Here is a 17597-nt window from a genome sequence, read left to right as displayed (position 1 = left end):
ATATTAATATATTAATCTATATTAATATAATTTAATAATAATATTGACATTAACTATTAATTATTTCACATTCTTATTATTATTAATATTAATATTAAGATATATTAATATATAAATATATATATAAATATATATATATATATCAATAAATATAAATATCAAAATCAATAAATATACTGATTATTAATAATATATGTTAATATTATATAATCAAAATATAGCACATTAATATATATTAATATTATTTAATATTAATATTACTTATTAATTTAGTATTAACTATTAATACTAATATTAATATTAATTAATGTATATTAATATATTGATATATACAATCAATAAATATAAATATCAAAATCAATAAATATATTGATTATTAATATATATTGATTATATAATATTAACATATATAACACATTAATATATATTAATATTATTTAAAATTAATATTACTTATTAATTTAGCATTAACTATTAATACTAATATTAATTAATGTATATTAATATATTGATAGATACAATCAATAAATATATCAAAATCAATAAATATATTATTAATATATATTGCTTATATAATATTAACATATATTAACACATTAATATATATTGTATTATTTAATATTAATATTACTTATTAATTTAGTATTAACTATTAATACTAATATTAATTAATGTATATTAATATATTGATAGATACAATCAATAAATATAAATATCAAAATCAATAAATATCACGGCTCAGCTGCATTCAGCTGTTCCATCACTGAGATCCTGACCCATGTCTCATGTTAACAGGATGGACAGATATTTATTGTTATTAATTTGTTAAATTAATTGTTATAAATCTGTTAAAAACAAGTATTTATTGTTATTTGTTGTGGAAGGTGTCCCTGCCCATGGAACCAGATGATCTTTAAGGTGCCTTTCAACCCAGGCCATTCTAAGATTATAAATATATCTATTTCCTTTAATATAAATATATATTTTATATTATTTAAGTATTTGTGAGCTACTAACCCAACAAACTTCTGTCTCGAGCGCAAAGACAACACCACAACGTAAAGACTAAAAAAGCTTAAACTAAAAGTTTAAACTAAAAGTTTAAACTAAAAGAAGTTTAAAATAAAAGTTTAAACTAAAAGTTTAAACTAAAAGTTTAAAACAAAAGCTTAAACTAAAAGTTTAAAACAAAAATTTAAACTAAAAGTTTAAAAGAAAAGTTTAAACTAAAAGTTTAAAGTAAAAATTTAAACTAAAAGTTTAAAATAAAAGTTTAAACTAAAAGTTTAAAGTAAAAGTTTAAAGTAAAAATTTAAAATAAAAGCTTAAAATAAAAGATGTTTAAAATAAAAGTTTAAAGTAAAAGTTTAAAGTAAAAGTTTAAAATAAAAGTTTAAAGTAAAAGTTTAAACTAAAAGTTTAAACTAAAAGTTTAAAATAAAAATAAAAAAATAAAATAAAAAGTTTAAAATAAAAGTTTAACGTAAAAGTTTAAAATAAAAGTTTAAACTAAAAGTTTAAAATAAAAGTTTAAACTAAAAGTTTAAAATAAAAATAAAAAAATAAAAAGTTTAAACTAAAAGTTTAAACTAAAAGTTTAAAATAAAAATAAAAAAATAAAAAGTTTAAAATAAAAGTTTAAACTAAAAGTTTAAAATAAAAATAAAAAAATAAAATAAAAAGTTTAAAATAAAAGTTTAAACTAAAAGTTTAAAATAAAAGTTTAAACTAAAAGTTTAAAATAAAAATAAAAAAATAAAATAAAAAGTTTAAAATAAAAGTTTAAATTAAAAGTTTAAACTAGAAGTTTAGAGCCGTCTCTCCCCACCAAGACCTTTCCGGGCTCTCACAGCCGAAGGGCCCGCAGGGATCTCCATCCCACCTCCTTGCTGCCATCAGGATCCGTGTCGCTGCTGAAATCCTCCGTGTTGAGGTTCTCGAAGTCGGACTCGCCCACGGCGATGGGCACGCGGACGGTGAGGTTGGGGTTGTTGATGAAGGACATGTGGTCCTCGTCGATGATGTACTTCTCCACGCTGCTCCCGATGCCGCTGGTGGTGCCGTTGCCGTTCTTCTGGTAGTCGATGTCCCTGTTGATGTCGGCGCCGGTGTGGTTGGCGATGCAGTTCACCTTCTTGTCGTACAGCTCGTCCAGGGGCTTCACCTCGTCCGCCTCCCGCTGCTTGAAGTGAGCCTGCATGAACTCGCGCACCTTGGCCTTGGTCCAGGCGATGCCCTTCTTGATGCGGATCACCGAGATCTGCAGGTTGTTCATCTCCCCGTCGTCGTCCGTGGCCGCCAGGTTGTCGGCGCTGAAGGAGCTCAGCAGCAAGGCCAAGAACAGGTTCAGCACCTGCAAGGGAACAGGCGATGCTGGGCTGACACACAAATTTCGGGTTGTTCCCAGTGCTCAGCGCCCCGAGCCCTGCTGATGCTGTCTCTGGAACCTGCTGGAAACAGCTCTGCTGTCCCACAAACTCATCTGTGCTCAAGGTTTGAGATACCAGACCCTGATGCTGTCTCTGGAACCTGCTGGAAACAGCTCTGCTGTCCCACAAACTCATCTGTGCTCGAGGTTTGAGATACCAGACCCTGTCTCTGGGCAGGAACCCAGCTGAAAACCGCTCTGCTGTCCCACAGACTCATCCAGCTGCTCGAATTTTGAGATACAAGACCCTGATGCTGTCTCTGGAACCTGCTGGAAACAGCTCTGCTGTCCCACAAACTCATCCAGGTGCTCAAGGTTTGAGATACCAGACCCTGATGCTGCAAAACGTTCCCTGAGCGGGGGCCCTGAGGGGCTCTGAGGTGTCCCAGGGGTGCAGGGCAGGGACAGGATGGAGCCCCTTGAGGGATTCAATCCCCACGGGATTTCAATTCAGCCTCGCTGATTTACTCCCGTCTCTGCCTCAGAGGAAATGGGGAAAATCTTGGCATTTTGAGTGATTCAAATCACTCACCCAGCTCTTCCTCACCCACATCTAGTGACCATCCCCAAGACTGATTTTATCAAAACCCTTTGGCAAGACGGGGCCTCTCAGAGCTCACAACCGCTCTGAAGAACTGCTGCCGTTCATGTGACTTCATTCTTGCTCACATTTTCCTCCACACAACTTTTCCTCATCAGATTTAAGGCCAGGAGGAAGCATCATGATCTAGTCCAACCTCCCACGCAACAGGCCGTGCAGTTTCACAGCCGATTCCTGCACACAACAGCACCTCATGACTGAGCCAGTGGGCAGGTTTGACAAGAAACCTCCATCCTTCCTTTTAAAACTTCAGGACCTTCCCCTGTGCACCGAATTATTTCGTTTTTCTGGCCATTAAAACGCCAGGTTTTGCTTCTTTTAGCTTTTTTCCCCTGCTCAGGTCAGGTGGGGGTCTGTCCCCTTTGACTGAGGCTTTCATACCTTCAGCTTTTATTGCAAAATGCTTTATTTACTGCTGATTGTTTAAGGTCCTGTCGTGGTTTTAAACCAGTAACTAAAAAAATTACTTATTTTTTGCTGTGAGATATGGATTAGAACAAGAGCAAAACAGGCTTAAAACTTAAAAGGAATAAAGACAGTTTATTAACAAAACTACAAGAATAAGAACACCTTTTTAATGGTCAAAACTGCTGTCAGTTTTAGAAATGACTGATAATTGGTCAGCCACCAGCAGTTTCAACTTCCTTAGCTCTCAAAACCACCTGAAAGGTGAAGCTACCCCATGACAGGTCCTCGTTAAGAGAACACCTTTAACGTGGTGTTAAAAATTGGTGTTTTGGTGTTACCAAAATCCGTGGGATTATTAAAACACCAAGAATGGAGCAGGAAACAGACTGACAAACCATCACTCCCTCATCCTGAGGTCTTCCCGAGTCCTACCCCACCCAGAGGCCACCAAGAAACCCCACCAGGAACCATTTACTGACCACTGAATTTCCACCCAGAGGCCACCAAGAAACCCCACCAGGAACCATTTACTGACCACTGAATTTCCACCCAGAGGCCACCAAGAAACCCCACCAGGAACCGTTTACTGACCACTGAATTTCCACCCAGAGGCCACCAAGAAACCCCACCAGGAACCGTTTACTGACCACTGAATTTCCACCCAGAGGCCACCAAGAAACCCCACCAGGAACCATTTACTGACCACTGAATTTCCACCCAGAGGCCACCAAGAAACCCCACCAGGAACCGTTTACTGACCACTAAATTTCCGATGACCATGACCATCATGAAGACAATCAAGCACATGGCCTGGCCTGCCACTTCCATACAATCCCACATGGTCTCAATCCACTCCCCACACAACACACGGAAGACAATAAGGAAGGAGTGGAAGAAATCGTGCATGTGCCAGCGGGGTAGCTCACACTCCGGATTGATCTTGCAGACACACTCCTTGTAGCTTTTGCCAAAGAGCTGCATCCCCACCACGGCGAAGATGAACACGATGATGGCCAGCACCAAGGTCAAATTCCCCAAGGCACCCACTGAGTTACCAATGATTTTTATCAGCATGTTCAGAGTGGGCCAGGATTTGGCCAGTTTGAAGACTCTCAGCTAGAAAAAAAACCCCAAAAAAAAAACAGAGCATAAAAATCTTAAACAGAGAGGGAAATAAAGCAGAATTTCCTAAAAAAATAAAGCAGAATTTCCTAAAAAAATAAAGTAGAATTACCTAAAAAATAAAGCAGAATTTCCTAAAAAAATAAAGCAGAATTTCCTAAAAAAATAATTTCCTAAAAAAATAAAGCAGAATCTCCTAAAAAAATAAAGCAGAATTTCAAAAAAAAATAAAGCAGAATTTCCAAAAAAAATAAAGCAGAATTTCCAAAAAAATAAAGCAGAATTTCCTAAAAAATAAAGCAGAACTTCCAAAAAAAATAAAGCAGAATTTCCTAAAAAAATAAAGCAGAATTTCCTAAAAAAATAAAGCAGAATCTCCTAAAAAATAAAGCAGAATCTCCTAAAAAAATAAAGCAGAATTTAAAAAAAAAATAAAGCAGAATTTCCAAAAAAAATAAAGCAGAATTTCCTAAAAAAATAAAGCAGAATTTCCTAAAAAAATAAAGCAGAATTTCCTAAAAAATAAAGCAGAATTTCCACAACAACCATCTTGTATTTTATATAAAGGTAAGGCTTCTGCTGCTGAGGTTACAGGGAGCAGAGAATGCAAATTTCTGGAAATTTGGGCTGGAGTGTTTTGTGCTTTGGTTATTCCCCACACGCTGATCTCCCCTCCCAAAGGAAAACTCACCCTTCCCTGCCCAAATGCAACAGGAAAGAAGAGACCACAAAAAAAATGGCACAGCTTGATCTCAGTCCCGCCCAAACCCAGATTAAAATGGCTCTTCCCTCGTCCTACAAAAATGGGAAAAATTCCTTATGTGAGGGGAAAGGCTGGAATTGTGTCAGGGTAGGGAGGGGGTGGATATTGGGGAAGAAAATTCTGGTTGGGAACTGCCCCAGAGCTCAAAGGACATTAAGAAAATGTCCAAAAAAAAAGGGTGGGATTGCTGAGGTTCCCTGCCAGCTCAGGACATTCCCTGGATCTCTGAGCTCCACGATAACAAGGTCGGAAAAAGAGCTGGAATGTGGAATACCAATCGGAAAGATCGCAGCACGGAGAGCCCTTCCACATCCGCCAGACTCAGCTCCATCAAGCTGAGGGAGACAATAAACCCATCAAAGATGTTCCAGCCTTCTTGAAAATAATAGTATGGATCCATTGCAATGAGCTTGAGGAACATTTCTGCTGTGAAAATCCCAGTGAAAACCTGGAGAGGGGAGGAGAGACAGACAAAGAACAGAAAAAGAGCAATTTTTTGGCTTATTCTCTGATCTTTAATTGATTCTAAATGCAAGCCCACATCCATAATCCGGGAATCCCAGCAGGAGGAGGTTTGTGGGGAGTGTTTGGAGCTGCTCCCTTACCAGGTTTCCCACGGAGAGCACGTGCTCGAACTCGGGGGTCATGGGGTGGTGCTCCATGGCCATGAACAACGTGTTCAGCACGATGCAGATGGTGATGGCCAGGTCAACGAACGGATCCATGACAATTAAATTCACAATCTCCTTCAGCTTCATCCAGTAGGGGTGGCACTCCCAGATCAGGAAGGTGTTGGCGAATTTGTACCAGCAAGGGGGACACTTCCTCTGGGACTCCTCCAGCTCTGCAGGTACAAAACAAAACAGAGTTCAGGATTCATCTCCCGGGATGAAGAATTACAAAACTTTGGGAAAATGGCCACGAGAGAGAGGTGACACGAGAGAAGAGCTGGGGCAGGTTGGACATCAGGAAGAAATTCTTTGTGGGAAGGGTGATCAGGCTTTGGAAGGGAGGTTTGGAGTGGCCATCCCTGGGAAAATCCAAGGAATTTCCAGCTCTGGGCTGGGTGACAGCGTGGGGATCACTCACAGCTTGAACCCCGTGACCTTGGAGCTCTTGGAGCCTCAGGGATTCTGGGATTTCATGATTTTACCGAGCTCTGTGACTTCTCCTTTGTCCCCACACAACATCTACACGACACCTGCAGCAGGTCACCGCAGCTCCAGCCCTGAGCCTCAGCCCCACCAGGATGATTCAACGCTAATTATTCCAAACGAAGGGCTAAATTTAACTCGGAACTGATCAAGGTAAAACAGCTCAAAACCCAAGTTACAGATCCCAAACTGCCTCTGCTGCCAGTTTTTAAATAACTGAGATGAATCCTGCGCTGAACACAGACACGGTCTAAAAGAGGAAAGAGATGACATAATGCTGCGAAGGATTTTCATCAGGAATAACCTGATTAAGACTAACGACATCCATTTACAGGAATCAAACACAGAAATTTTTAATTTTTAATTTTTTTTCTCCCCCACACCGCCTCACCTCCAGCGCTTGAGGGATAAAAAACCAAACACAAACGAGGAGTTTGAGGCTCGCTGGTTGAGGCAGCTGTGCACCCCTCACCTCTCATTTTTTTATGGGGAGGGAAAGGAGCGCTGTGCTCTCCTTCCCATTGGTTCTCTGGTTGCTTGGTATTTAGTTGCCTTGGAATTTCTCAAGTTAAAGACGAGGCCCGTGGCGCTGGAGCCCGTAGGCGTTTGCGCGGGAGGGCAGCGGCAGCGAAGCCCCGCTCTGTTTCTAAGTATATTTCGTTTTCATACAATTTTATTGCAGGAGACAGCAGGAATTGGAGATCATCAACCGCGTGTGGCTGCTGTTCATCAGTTCTGCGTTGGGAAATCTCATCCCCTGCGTGCTGTCCCTTCCAGAATTCCCAACGGATCCTTTCTCCTGTGGCAGCGCTCGGTGCAGCTCCAGCGCTCCTCTCCCACGGTGGGGATTTCTCCAGGGTTTGGGAGATGACAGAACCCCCTGAGCTCCTCTGAGCTCCTCGCTGCCTTCTCCTTAGCGTAAACTTACAACTCCTTGTTGCCTTCACCTCCGTCTCTGCGCAATTCTGATGTAAAAACCCAAGTTAAATGAAGTCTAGTGAATATTTCTTTATTAATAAAGATCTAAAAGAAGCAGATTTAGGCAAAGCCATGCATGAGTATGTACTGCTCTAAAGCAGGGGGAGCCGGATTCCACTGGACCAGGTCGCTCCAAGCCTTGCCCAACCTGACCCTGGACACTTCCAGGAATGGGGAAATTCCTCCAGACACTTCCAGGAACGGGGAAATTCCTCTGGACACTTCCAGGATCGGGGAAATTCCTCTGGACACTTCCAGGATCAGGGAAATTCCTCTGGACACTTCCAGGAACGGGGAAATTCCTCTGGACACTTCCAGGAACGGGGAAATTCCTCTGGACACTTCCAGGAACGGGGAAATTCCTCTGGACACTTCCAGGATCAGGGAAATTCCTCTGGACACTTCCAGGATCAGGGAAATTCCTCTGGACACTTCCAGGAATGGGGAAATTCCTCTGGACACTTCCAGGATCAGGGAAATTCCTCTGGACACTTCCAGGAATGGGGAAATTCCTGTGGACACTTCCAGGAACGAGGAAATTCCTCTGGACACTTCCAGGAATGGGGAAATTCCCCTGGGTAACCCAGGGAAGAATTCCTCCCCAACATCCCATCCATCCCTGCCCTCTGGCAGTGGGAAGCCGTTCCCTGTGTCCCATCCCTTTATCCCAAGTCCATCTCCAGCTCTCCTGGAGCCCCTCCAGGCACAGGAAGGGGCTCAAGGGTCTCCCTGGAGCCCCAAACCACACCTACCCTCAACGAGGGTGTTGGTCAGCCCGGTCATGACGCTGTTGGTCCGATCCTTCCTTCCGTAGGACGCGTTCACCTGATCCATGGAGACCAAGAGAGACCCGCCAGGCTTCTTCCTGATTTCAATTTCGGTGGTGCCCTGGAAAATGCAGGTGGTGATTAACTCCAGTCTTCTCTCTGACACGCTCCTGGCCCAGGGGCCTGCATTTCCTGGGCTTGCCAAACCCAAAACCCTTTCTAAACCCTGAATTTTCCAACATTTTAACACCTCTCACCATCACCTGGAGCAGGGGCTGGACAGAGCTAAAGGAATTAAACAACAAAGCAGAGATTTACTCAAAAAAACCTTCCAAAAATGCACCTTGCTCAGCGCCGTGGCCACACCCAAGACGACCAATTCCCCACTTTTATAAATTTTGGCTCATTAACGTTTGGAGTTTTAATATCCCACTCTGGGGACCCACCTCGGGCAGGATGCGACCCCCGGGCATGCTGGAGGGCGGCCCGCCGATGAGCGAGACGACGCCGTTGCAGTCCACGGTGCTGTTCCTCTTGACGCTGCGGCGCAGCGTGGGGAAGATGCGCGAGGAGCGGCTGCCCTGGCTGTAGCCGCTGTAGCCGCTGTAGCTGCTGCGCCGGTCGCGGCCGCGGATGGGGATGAAGAGCGAGTCCCTCCTGCCCTCGCTCTCCTCCACCGTGCTGTGCTCGTCGTCCGCAAACTCGTTCTCCGACACCGGGTCGCGGAAGCGGCCCTTGTAGCTGAAGATGCTGCTCTTGCTGTTGTGGCGGGAGAGGAAAGGGGAGCCCGGGATGCTGAGGAGAGACTGGGGAGAAGGGGAAGGACGGAGTGAGGAGGATGGACAGGAAGGATGGACAGGAAGGATGGACAGGAAGGATGGACAGGAAGGATGGACAGGAAGGATGGACACGAAGGATGGACACGAAGGATGGACACGAAGGATGGACACGAAGGATGGACACGAAGGATGGACACGAAGGATGGACACAAAGGATGGACACAAAGGATGGACACAAAGGATGGACACAAAGGATGGAGTGAGGAGGATGGACACACACAAAGGATGGACAGGAAGGATGGACAGGAAGGATGGACAGGAAGGATGGACAGGAAGGATGGACAGGAAGGATGGACAGGAAGGATGGACAGGAAGGATGGACAGGAAGGATGGACAGGAAGGATGGACAGGAAGGATGGACACAAAGGATGGAGTGAGGAAGATGGACACAAAGCACTGCTGGCTTGGCTTCCTAGAATCACGGAATTGTTTGGTTTGGTTTGGATGTTGTCTGCTTCCACCGCTGCCTCAAGCTGCTCCCAGCCCTGTCCAGCTGGGCCTTGGACACTTCCAGGGATGGAGCAGCCACAGCTTCTCTGGGCAGCCACGGCCTCCCCACCCTCAGAGGGAGGAATTTCCTTCCAGCACCCTGTCTGACCCTGTCCCCTGCACTGGGAAGCCATTCCCCCTTGTCCAGGCACTCCAGATCCCTGTGAATGGTCTCCGTGCCTCAGTTTCCCTCCCTCCCCAGGCCTGCAGGGACCAGCAGCCCTCCCTGCCCGGTGAGAGCTGCTCACTCCTGCCTGAGCTGTCACTGGAGGAGCTGCTTGGATTCCTCAGGAACAATTCCTGCCAGGGGAAGGGCGTGTGAGAATCATGAACTTGGGCCCCAGGTGTTCTCCTGACCCAACAGAGTCTAGCACAGTGGGCAGATCCCTTTTCCAACCTCAAGGACTCTGGGATTTCATGATTTTACTGAGCTGCGTGACTTCTCACAACACCTACACCTGCACCAGGTGGAACCTAAAGCAGAATATTACCCTGACCTCAAGCAACCACAAACATTAGTGAAGGAACACAAAACTACCTGGTTCATGATGGAGAATTTCCTTCCCAGCCTGTTATCCGGCAGCCTGAACGCTTTCCTCCTCATGCCATCCTCCGATTCCGACTTGAACACCTTCTCGTTGTCACACTTCTCGTCTCCTTCCGACAGCTCCTTGTCCTTCCGCTTCTTCCTCCTGTTCCGGCGCTCCTTGGCACTCTTGGAACTGAGCTTGGAAATCTCCGAGGAGCTCCGAGACATCCTCCCCCCTCCGTCATCTTCCACGGCATCCTCAGAGACCGTCCCTGCCGAGGTGACCATGGCAGCAGCCTGAGGGTGCAGGGCAAGGGAAGGAGAAATAAATCACATCTTTCCACCATTAACGCTCCATTTTCTGCTTCAAGAAAGAGTTTGGCTCAATTCCCCCGAGTAAAAGACTTCGGGGCAGGATTGAGATGTTTATTGTCTCCTTGGAAGGAAACTTTCAGCCAGAATTTGTTACAATTTTTTATATTCTACCTGTGCAGGTAATAAAATCAGCTTCTCTGGCAGCCCTTAGAGCGAGGAATTTCTTTTTTTCTCACCTGTGCTTCTTCCTGTTGCTTTTTTAACTGCTCCAGCATGGCCTTGAATTCTGCCTCCTTCTGCTCTGCCTCCTCCAGGGTGGCCTGGTTCTGCTCCTCGTAGGCCATGGCCACCACGGCCAGAATCAGATTCACCAGGTAGAAGGATCCCACGAAGATCACCAGCACAAAGAAGATCATGTAGGTTTTTCCTGCCGCTCGTAAAGTCTAGGAGCGGGAAAGAAGGGCAGAGGGATTAGAAAAGGGAAAGGGAAGCAGCTTCAGGCTTCCCTGACGTGAGATGCACGAGCTGATCCCTGTTTTCTCGAGCTGAATGTTTCTGAGAAAACCCAGCAGTGCTGAATATTCCACAGCTCAGCGCTTTCCCTGCAGACACTGCACGTTCCTTAGCCATGAACACAAAAGGTGACATCCACCTTCTCCCCTGAAGGGAACATCCGAGGGATACAGACTGCAAAGATTTCAGAGGCACAGTGTGAAACCCAATGCTCAGACTCCCTTAAAACAAACCCAGCCAAGAAAAAAGCTGCTTCAGCAAGGTCCCCAAAGCACCCTCAGGTCAGGAGAAAACTCTCTGCCCTCCAAAGAGGGCTGAACACCCACAGCTCCTTCAGGAGCTTCCTCCTGAATTAATTCACAGCTCAGCTGGACCCACCAAACCTTCTGCACCTCAAATCCAACACCTGCTGACAGGTAATGTCCCCTTCCTCCCCCCCAAAAATAAAATCTCACTGTGAAGCTTGGCTCGCACTCACTCATTTTGAGAGAATAAAACAAAGCTCCTCACATTTCCCTTTCTTGTTTTACCCCCAAATTCTCACCACGTGCCACAGCAAAGCCGAGGGTTTACTTACTAATTGATACAAGTTTTCCCAGAAGTCCTGAGTCATAAGGCGAAATAAAGCCAGAAAAGCCCAGCTGAAGGTGTCGAAGCTCGTGTAGCCGTAGTTGGGGTTCCGTCCCGCCTTCATGCACGTGTACCCCTCTGGGCATTGCCTGGGGAGGGACAAGAGCCAGCTCAGGGCTCAGTGCCACCCCTGTCCCCACGAACTGCAGCTCTCTGCAGGCCAGGAGGGATGGAGGACGAGCAGAGCGAGAGGCAGGAGCTGAGGAAAGCCCTGCTCGCCTTGTCCCGTGGAGAGGAGACGCTGCCTCGCGCAGCTTCTCCCCCCTGGCTGAGCCCAAAGCAGCAGCTCGGGCCAGGAGTGTCCCCAGGGCTGAACAGTGGCAAATCCCCACTTCTGAGCCTTCATCCACCCTCCTCTCATCGTCCTCAAGGCTGGGTTCAGAGGGAAATAATGCCAGCTCCTGGTGGGGAAATGTCCCTTACACTGCGCCAGCAACGGATTCATAATTAGATTAAGAAATTTGAAATCCGGTGAAGTAACACCAGAAACAACAGAGAAATAACCCAAAAGGTTCTGCCAGCTCTATATATATAAATAATATAAATAAATATAAATATAAGTATAAGTATAAGTATAAATATAAATATAAATATAAATATAAATATAAAAATATGAATATAAATAATATAAATAAATATAAGTATAAATATAAATATATGAATATAAATATAAACATAAATATGAATATAAATATAAATATAAATATGAATATGAATATAAATTTACAAATAGATATATTTATATTTATTTTTATATTTAAAATATAAATATAAATTTATACATTTATAATTTTTATTTATAAATATATTATAAATATATTTATATTTATATTTATATTTATATTTATATTTATATCTATATCTATATTTAATATATATTTATATATATTTATATATTTATATATATAGTATATTTTTTTTTTATTTATCAGTAATAACTGATTGTTAATGAAGCTCAACACTCACCCTGCATCTGAGCTGTTACCACAGAGCAAAGGGTCAGGGGCGCCAGGAATGATGTAAAAATTTGCTGAAGATGAAAAAGAAGAGATTATATTCACACACATATGGAGTTAGAGGATTTAACAGACTGTAACACCATTAAAAACTTCAATTAAAAGCCCCCCAAAACCACTGCTGAGAAATGCATCAGTAAAAAATACGTTTTGGATGAATTATTTAGCTAAAAGAGCACATCCAAAACCTTCTAAAGGATGAACTCAAGGAGGAACGTCTCAACCAGGTCAGACCCAAAATAAAAACGCTGTAAAAACTTCTGCACGTGGGGTTTTTACAGTGAAAAGCAGACACACCACAGCGAGCTGCAGCTCCTGGGCAGCTGCACCGAGCCAAAGCAGGAGCTTTTGGGGACTGCAGAAACACTCACACATATTGTTGGTGTATTCCTCCCAGTCGAAGCCCCTGGAGCCGTTATCCAGAAAGGTCTCGTTGACATTAATTGGCCAAATCACACATTTGTTCCTTAAATTGCCCATGAAGAGCTGGAGCCCGATGAGGGCGAAGACACTGAGACAGAAAACTGTCAGGATCATCACGTCCGACAGCTTCTTCACAGACTGGATCAGGGCACCCACGATGGTCTTCAAGCCTGGGGAGAGGGAAACGAGACTGGAAATCACTCCTGCAGAAGGAAAACACGCTGAAAATCCAAATTAATGCCAAATTAATCCAAATTCCTTCTCTACTGTGGCTGTAAATGGTGGAGGTTTGTGTGTGGTCGGGCTTTCCAGGCAGTAAAACACCGGGATGGAGGCAAGGAATGGTCAGAAGAAACCAAAATCCCAATGTTTGTCCCTGAGAGAGCCCCAGCCTCACAGCAGGACTGAGGAAGGTGGGGAATCACCTCCTTCCTTTGCCAAACCGGGATCAAATTGGGATTTGCTGCCACCAAAGCCCTGCTGGGCACGTTCAGCCGTGTTTGAGCTGCAGCAGCTCACAGAGATCAAGTGAGCTCTGCACATCTCGGGTTCCTCCTGCTCAACTCGACCGTCTCAGAGCTCCCCTCCCCTTGCAGGAGCAGAACTTTCCCTTCCAGCGTGGGTTTGGTCACAGCCAGGGCAGGGTTTCACCCAGAGCATCGCTGCTTTGGGGTTTTCTGAGGCCACTGGGATCATTAAAGGGCTCAGGACCGAAATTAAGATATTCCAAAAGGAATCCTGCTCGTTTCTGAGTCCGTCAGAGGCAGAACTCGTGAGCGGGGAGAACTCAGCCTTAGCTTTTAGTCTGAACTAGGTAGAATTTTGGATGCAGAGACATCACTGAGTTAGGCCCCTTTAATCAGCCTTGCTGGTGTGAAGGAGGATGATTCCATGATTTATAAATGAGCAGGGAAGGGAGGAAGGAGAAAAAATAAATCACAGCTGGATTTGGGGCCAGGCAGAGCCCACGGGAACATTCTGCAACAGATCCTGGACCAGGAACCTTGGTCCCTTCCAACCTCCTCCAAAACCCTTGGAGGCCAAGAGAGCTCAGACCCACACCAGGAACGTAAAGATCCCAAAACAAAGAGCTGCAGATCCATTCCTCATTAATCCAAATCCCTTCTCTACAAAAGGCTGTGGCTGTAAATGGTGCAGGTTTGTGCGTGCTCAGGTTTTCCAGGCAGTAAAACGCCGGGATGGAGGCAAGGAATGGTCAGAAGAAACCAAAACCCCAACGTTTGTCCCTCAAACATATCCTCAAGAGAGATTTACTCCCGTTATCCAAACTTCCCGTGGATTTCCCGAGGCAGAGCAGCTTTCATCACCCCCAGCACCTCTTGCCACGCTCATCCCACGGCTCTGCTCATGCACATCAGCCTCCTGCTCTGGGTGCTGCTCTCTCCCGGGAAAAAGGGGGTTTGGAAACCGGGATAAAGCTGGGAATGCTCCAACAAACACAGCTCCAACGAATTCCAGCTGCAGCCGCCGTGCTCCGTGAGCCCAGCTTTCCCTGGAGCCTGTGCAGGTGTGACCCAGCTGTGTCCCCACGTGGCATCAGGCAATTTAAATATAAAAACTCCAGTGCAAAGACAGAAAATTTCTTGAGCTCGCCACAGTTTCATACAGGTTTTTCCACCAAAAAAGGATCAAAGGGGTTATTCTGGTGGTTTGCTCTCCACACAGATCTGTAGAGACCACGGAATTTTGTCCATGGCATGTGAAATTCTGGTAATATTTCCCATTTTTATCTTGTCTCCAACACACCTTAATTCCAGTTATTGACAGAAGGTGTAGATGGCACTCAGAACACTAAAATCAGCTTCTCAGTAGCTGGGCACAGAGTTAAAATTCACATTTCATGTGCTGAAGCAGAAGGGGAACCCCTTTAGATTTGAATATTCAATGTACTCTAAAAATCGCCTTTTCCTTGTGAAATGATGCTGGTAAAAGCCACAAAGAGCACTTTATGCTTTCATATGAAATAACCCAAAAGGCCAATTATTCAAATGTTTTACATTCCTCCTGCTGTCACAAAATGAAGGGGGCCAAGATTAGTGCTGCAGAAACACACCTGGACAATCCTCCCCCAAAAACAGACACAAAACCCCAAAATTTTGCCATTTTGTATGTTCAGTGTCCCAAACAGGGATAACCTCGTCTGTGAGTGGCAAATCACCCCTTTTATTCAACCAAAACACGCAGCAAATTGTCCCTCTAATAAAAATCACATTAAAAAATGTGCAGAACTCAGCAGGGCTCAGCCCCAAGCCCTGCATTTGAAATAAAACCCTTTAAAGTTTTGAGCTGGATGGAGAGAATGACCCAAAAGTGAGCTCTGCTCCCTGCATGGGAACACAAGGCATGCTGTCACACAGCCAGAAAACAGCTCCTGAAAGCTGCAAAACACAGGCAAAACTGGTTTTAATGCTGATGCTCCTCCTCTGAGCAAGCCAGATACTGTCTGGAGCAGGCTGGGAGGATGAAAACCCTCCAGAAGCGCTGCTGGCAGCAACTGCCAGAGGTGTTTTGGCAATTAATTAAAATTAATTTACGCTTTGCTCTTAAATATCACCAGATGTGAAGAGGAAGGCTCGGTAGGAACATCACTCCAGCTTGTTGTGACTGGGTGCAAGGAAAGCAGGTGCCACGTAGGAGCATCACCATCATCATCATCATCATCATCATCATCATCATCACCATCATCATGCACAACAGGCAGGTACAGCTGATGGGGTTGGCAGTCTGGGATGGGACAAATCCTACAATTCCACAGGCTGGTCCCTGGCAGGCTGAGAAAGCAGAACCACTGCTCCAAAAAAAAACAAACCCCAAAACCACGTGGAAAAAAGGAGGTTTTGTTCAAAACAAAAAGGAACTGAGAGCAAAAGTCATGGAGGAGTTATTGTGGGTGCCTACCTTGAAACAGGTTCAGCACCTGGAGACCAGAAAGCTGAAGGTTTGAGCTTGATCTCAGAATTAGGGGCAATTTTGAGAAACCACAAAAGCTTTTCTGCACAAGAATTCAGGATCAGGAGAGTTCCAGGCCAGGCTGGACAGAGCTGTGATTAACCTGGCCTAGTGGAAAGTGTTCCTGCCCACAGCAGGAGGTGGAACAAGATGGGTTTTAAGGTCCCTCCCAATCCAAACCAGACTGGAATTCTGTGATTCCCAGTCCAGAGTGTCTCCATGGTGTTTCACAATGAAGGAACTGCTCACCCTGTGACACCCAGATGAGTTAAAAGTCCAGAAACAGCTTTGGGAAGGGTGAGCCTGACAAGTCCAGTTCTGGGGTGGCTCAGGAAACGGGGAAAAAAGGTTTTTTCATCTTGGTTGGGCTTTGCTCTGTACAAAATTATTCCTAAAACAACTCCAAAAACACTGAGCAGGGCAAGAGCCTGAGCCAGAAACTGCTCAGCCTGAGGAGGAGCCTGATCCTTTTCATCTGGAATTAAACTTTTAAGCCTGGCTTTAGTTTCAGAGGTCAGTATGAAGAGGGCACACAAAGGGACAGAGAAGTGTGGAGTAACAGCCTGCTCATGCCATCATTTGATGGCCCAGGAGCTTTGATTTCTTTGATTTCCAACTGCTTTGTTACACAGACTGCAAATCCCATCCAAAAAAAATCCCATTTGTGAGGAGTGAGCAGTGCAGGAAGGGAGGGGAAATTCTGAGGGGAGACACACGCAAGCCCAGCCTTTAATGCTGAACGTTTCTCACCTGGAATTACAGAGATAGTTTTCAAAGCTCGGAGAACTCTGAAAGTTCTCAATGCTGAGACATTCCCAAGGTCCACAAACTCTGTGACATATCTGCAATGAGGGAGGTCACACACAAAAAACACCATGACAATACACACACCAAAATAAAACAACAACTACGGGACAAAGCAATACATCACTCACAGGGGCCTGTACCCGACAGCTAAACACCAACCGGGGCCGCCTTACCTGGAATTACAGAAATAGTTTTCAAAGCTCTCAGAACCCTGAAAGTGCGCAGAGCTGAAACATTGCCTAGGTTTACAAACTCTGTTATATACCTGCAGAATTAAACCAGAGTTAATGGCACCGTTGGGGTCACCTCCCTTTGCGTAAATTGTTTGTTTGTAGGAAACTGCTTGTGATTTAAAACGCTTCAGGATTGGGAAGAGGGAGAGAGAGAGACAAAGTTGCAGAGGTAAAGCATGGTTGAAGTCTCTCTGCTCCTCAGAGCTTGCCCAGGTACACGGTTGGATATCCATCCTCACCTGGAATTGTGGAGTGTCCTGAGCTGGAGGGGACCCACAGGGATCATCCAGTGCAGCTGCTGCTCCTGCACAGACCCCACAACAACCCCACCATGGGCATCCCTGGAGCGCTGTCCCAGCACCCCTGGAGCTCTGGGAGAGCCTTTTCCTGCTCTCCCAACCCTGCCCCAGCTCCAGCTGCTCCCTCAGCCTGGCCCTGGGCAGTGCCTGAAGCTCTGGGAGAACCTTTTCCTGCTCTCCAGGAACACTTTTCCACAGCTCCAGCTGTTCCCTCAGCCTGGCCCTGGGCACCCCTGAAGTTCTGGAGAACCTTTTCCTGCTCTCCAGGAACAGTTTTCCACCTTTTCCTGCTCTCCCAACCCTGCCCCAGCTC

General features: G+C 45.0%; 1 protein-coding gene across 4 annotated transcripts in view; it reads right to left on the bottom strand.

The window, feature by feature from the left end:
* The window catches only part of SCN8A (sodium voltage-gated channel alpha subunit 8), an 87113-nt gene that overhangs the window by 44948 nt on the left and 24568 nt on the right, over positions 1 to 17597 (bottom strand). For 2 of the 4 annotated variants that reach the window (XM_088068759.1, XM_088068761.1), the window contains 12 exons: positions 16696 to 16787; positions 12924 to 13145; positions 12503 to 12566; positions 11484 to 11625; positions 10630 to 10836; positions 10088 to 10375; positions 8668 to 9027; positions 8207 to 8342; positions 5928 to 6166; positions 5597 to 5770; positions 4197 to 4553; positions 1883 to 2353 (listed from right to left, as the gene is read on the bottom strand). In XM_088068759.1, coding sequence (XP_087924885.1) covers positions 1883 to 2353; positions 4197 to 4553; positions 5597 to 5770; positions 5928 to 6166; positions 8207 to 8342; positions 8668 to 9027; positions 10088 to 10375; positions 10630 to 10836; positions 11484 to 11625; positions 12503 to 12566; positions 12924 to 13145; positions 16696 to 16787 — 2752 coding nt within the window. Of the gene's footprint in view, positions 1 to 1882; positions 2354 to 4196; positions 4554 to 5596; positions 5771 to 5927; positions 6167 to 8206; positions 8343 to 8667; positions 9028 to 10087; positions 10376 to 10629; positions 10837 to 11483; positions 11626 to 12502; positions 12567 to 12923; positions 13146 to 16695; positions 16788 to 16925; positions 17018 to 17597 lie in introns of all 4 variants that reach the window. The other 2 variants (XM_088068760.1, XM_088068762.1) reach the window with 2 other exon arrangements.

The sequence above is a fragment of the Pseudopodoces humilis genome, chromosome 32, assembly GCF_049639895.1.
Source record: "Pseudopodoces humilis isolate 2021_Gansu_Grassland_sample_001 chromosome 32, ASM4963989v1, whole genome shotgun sequence".
In the NCBI taxonomy this organism is placed as follows: domain Eukaryota; kingdom Metazoa; phylum Chordata; class Aves; order Passeriformes; family Paridae; genus Pseudopodoces; species Pseudopodoces humilis.
This window is presented reverse-complemented; position numbering and strand designations above follow the sequence as displayed.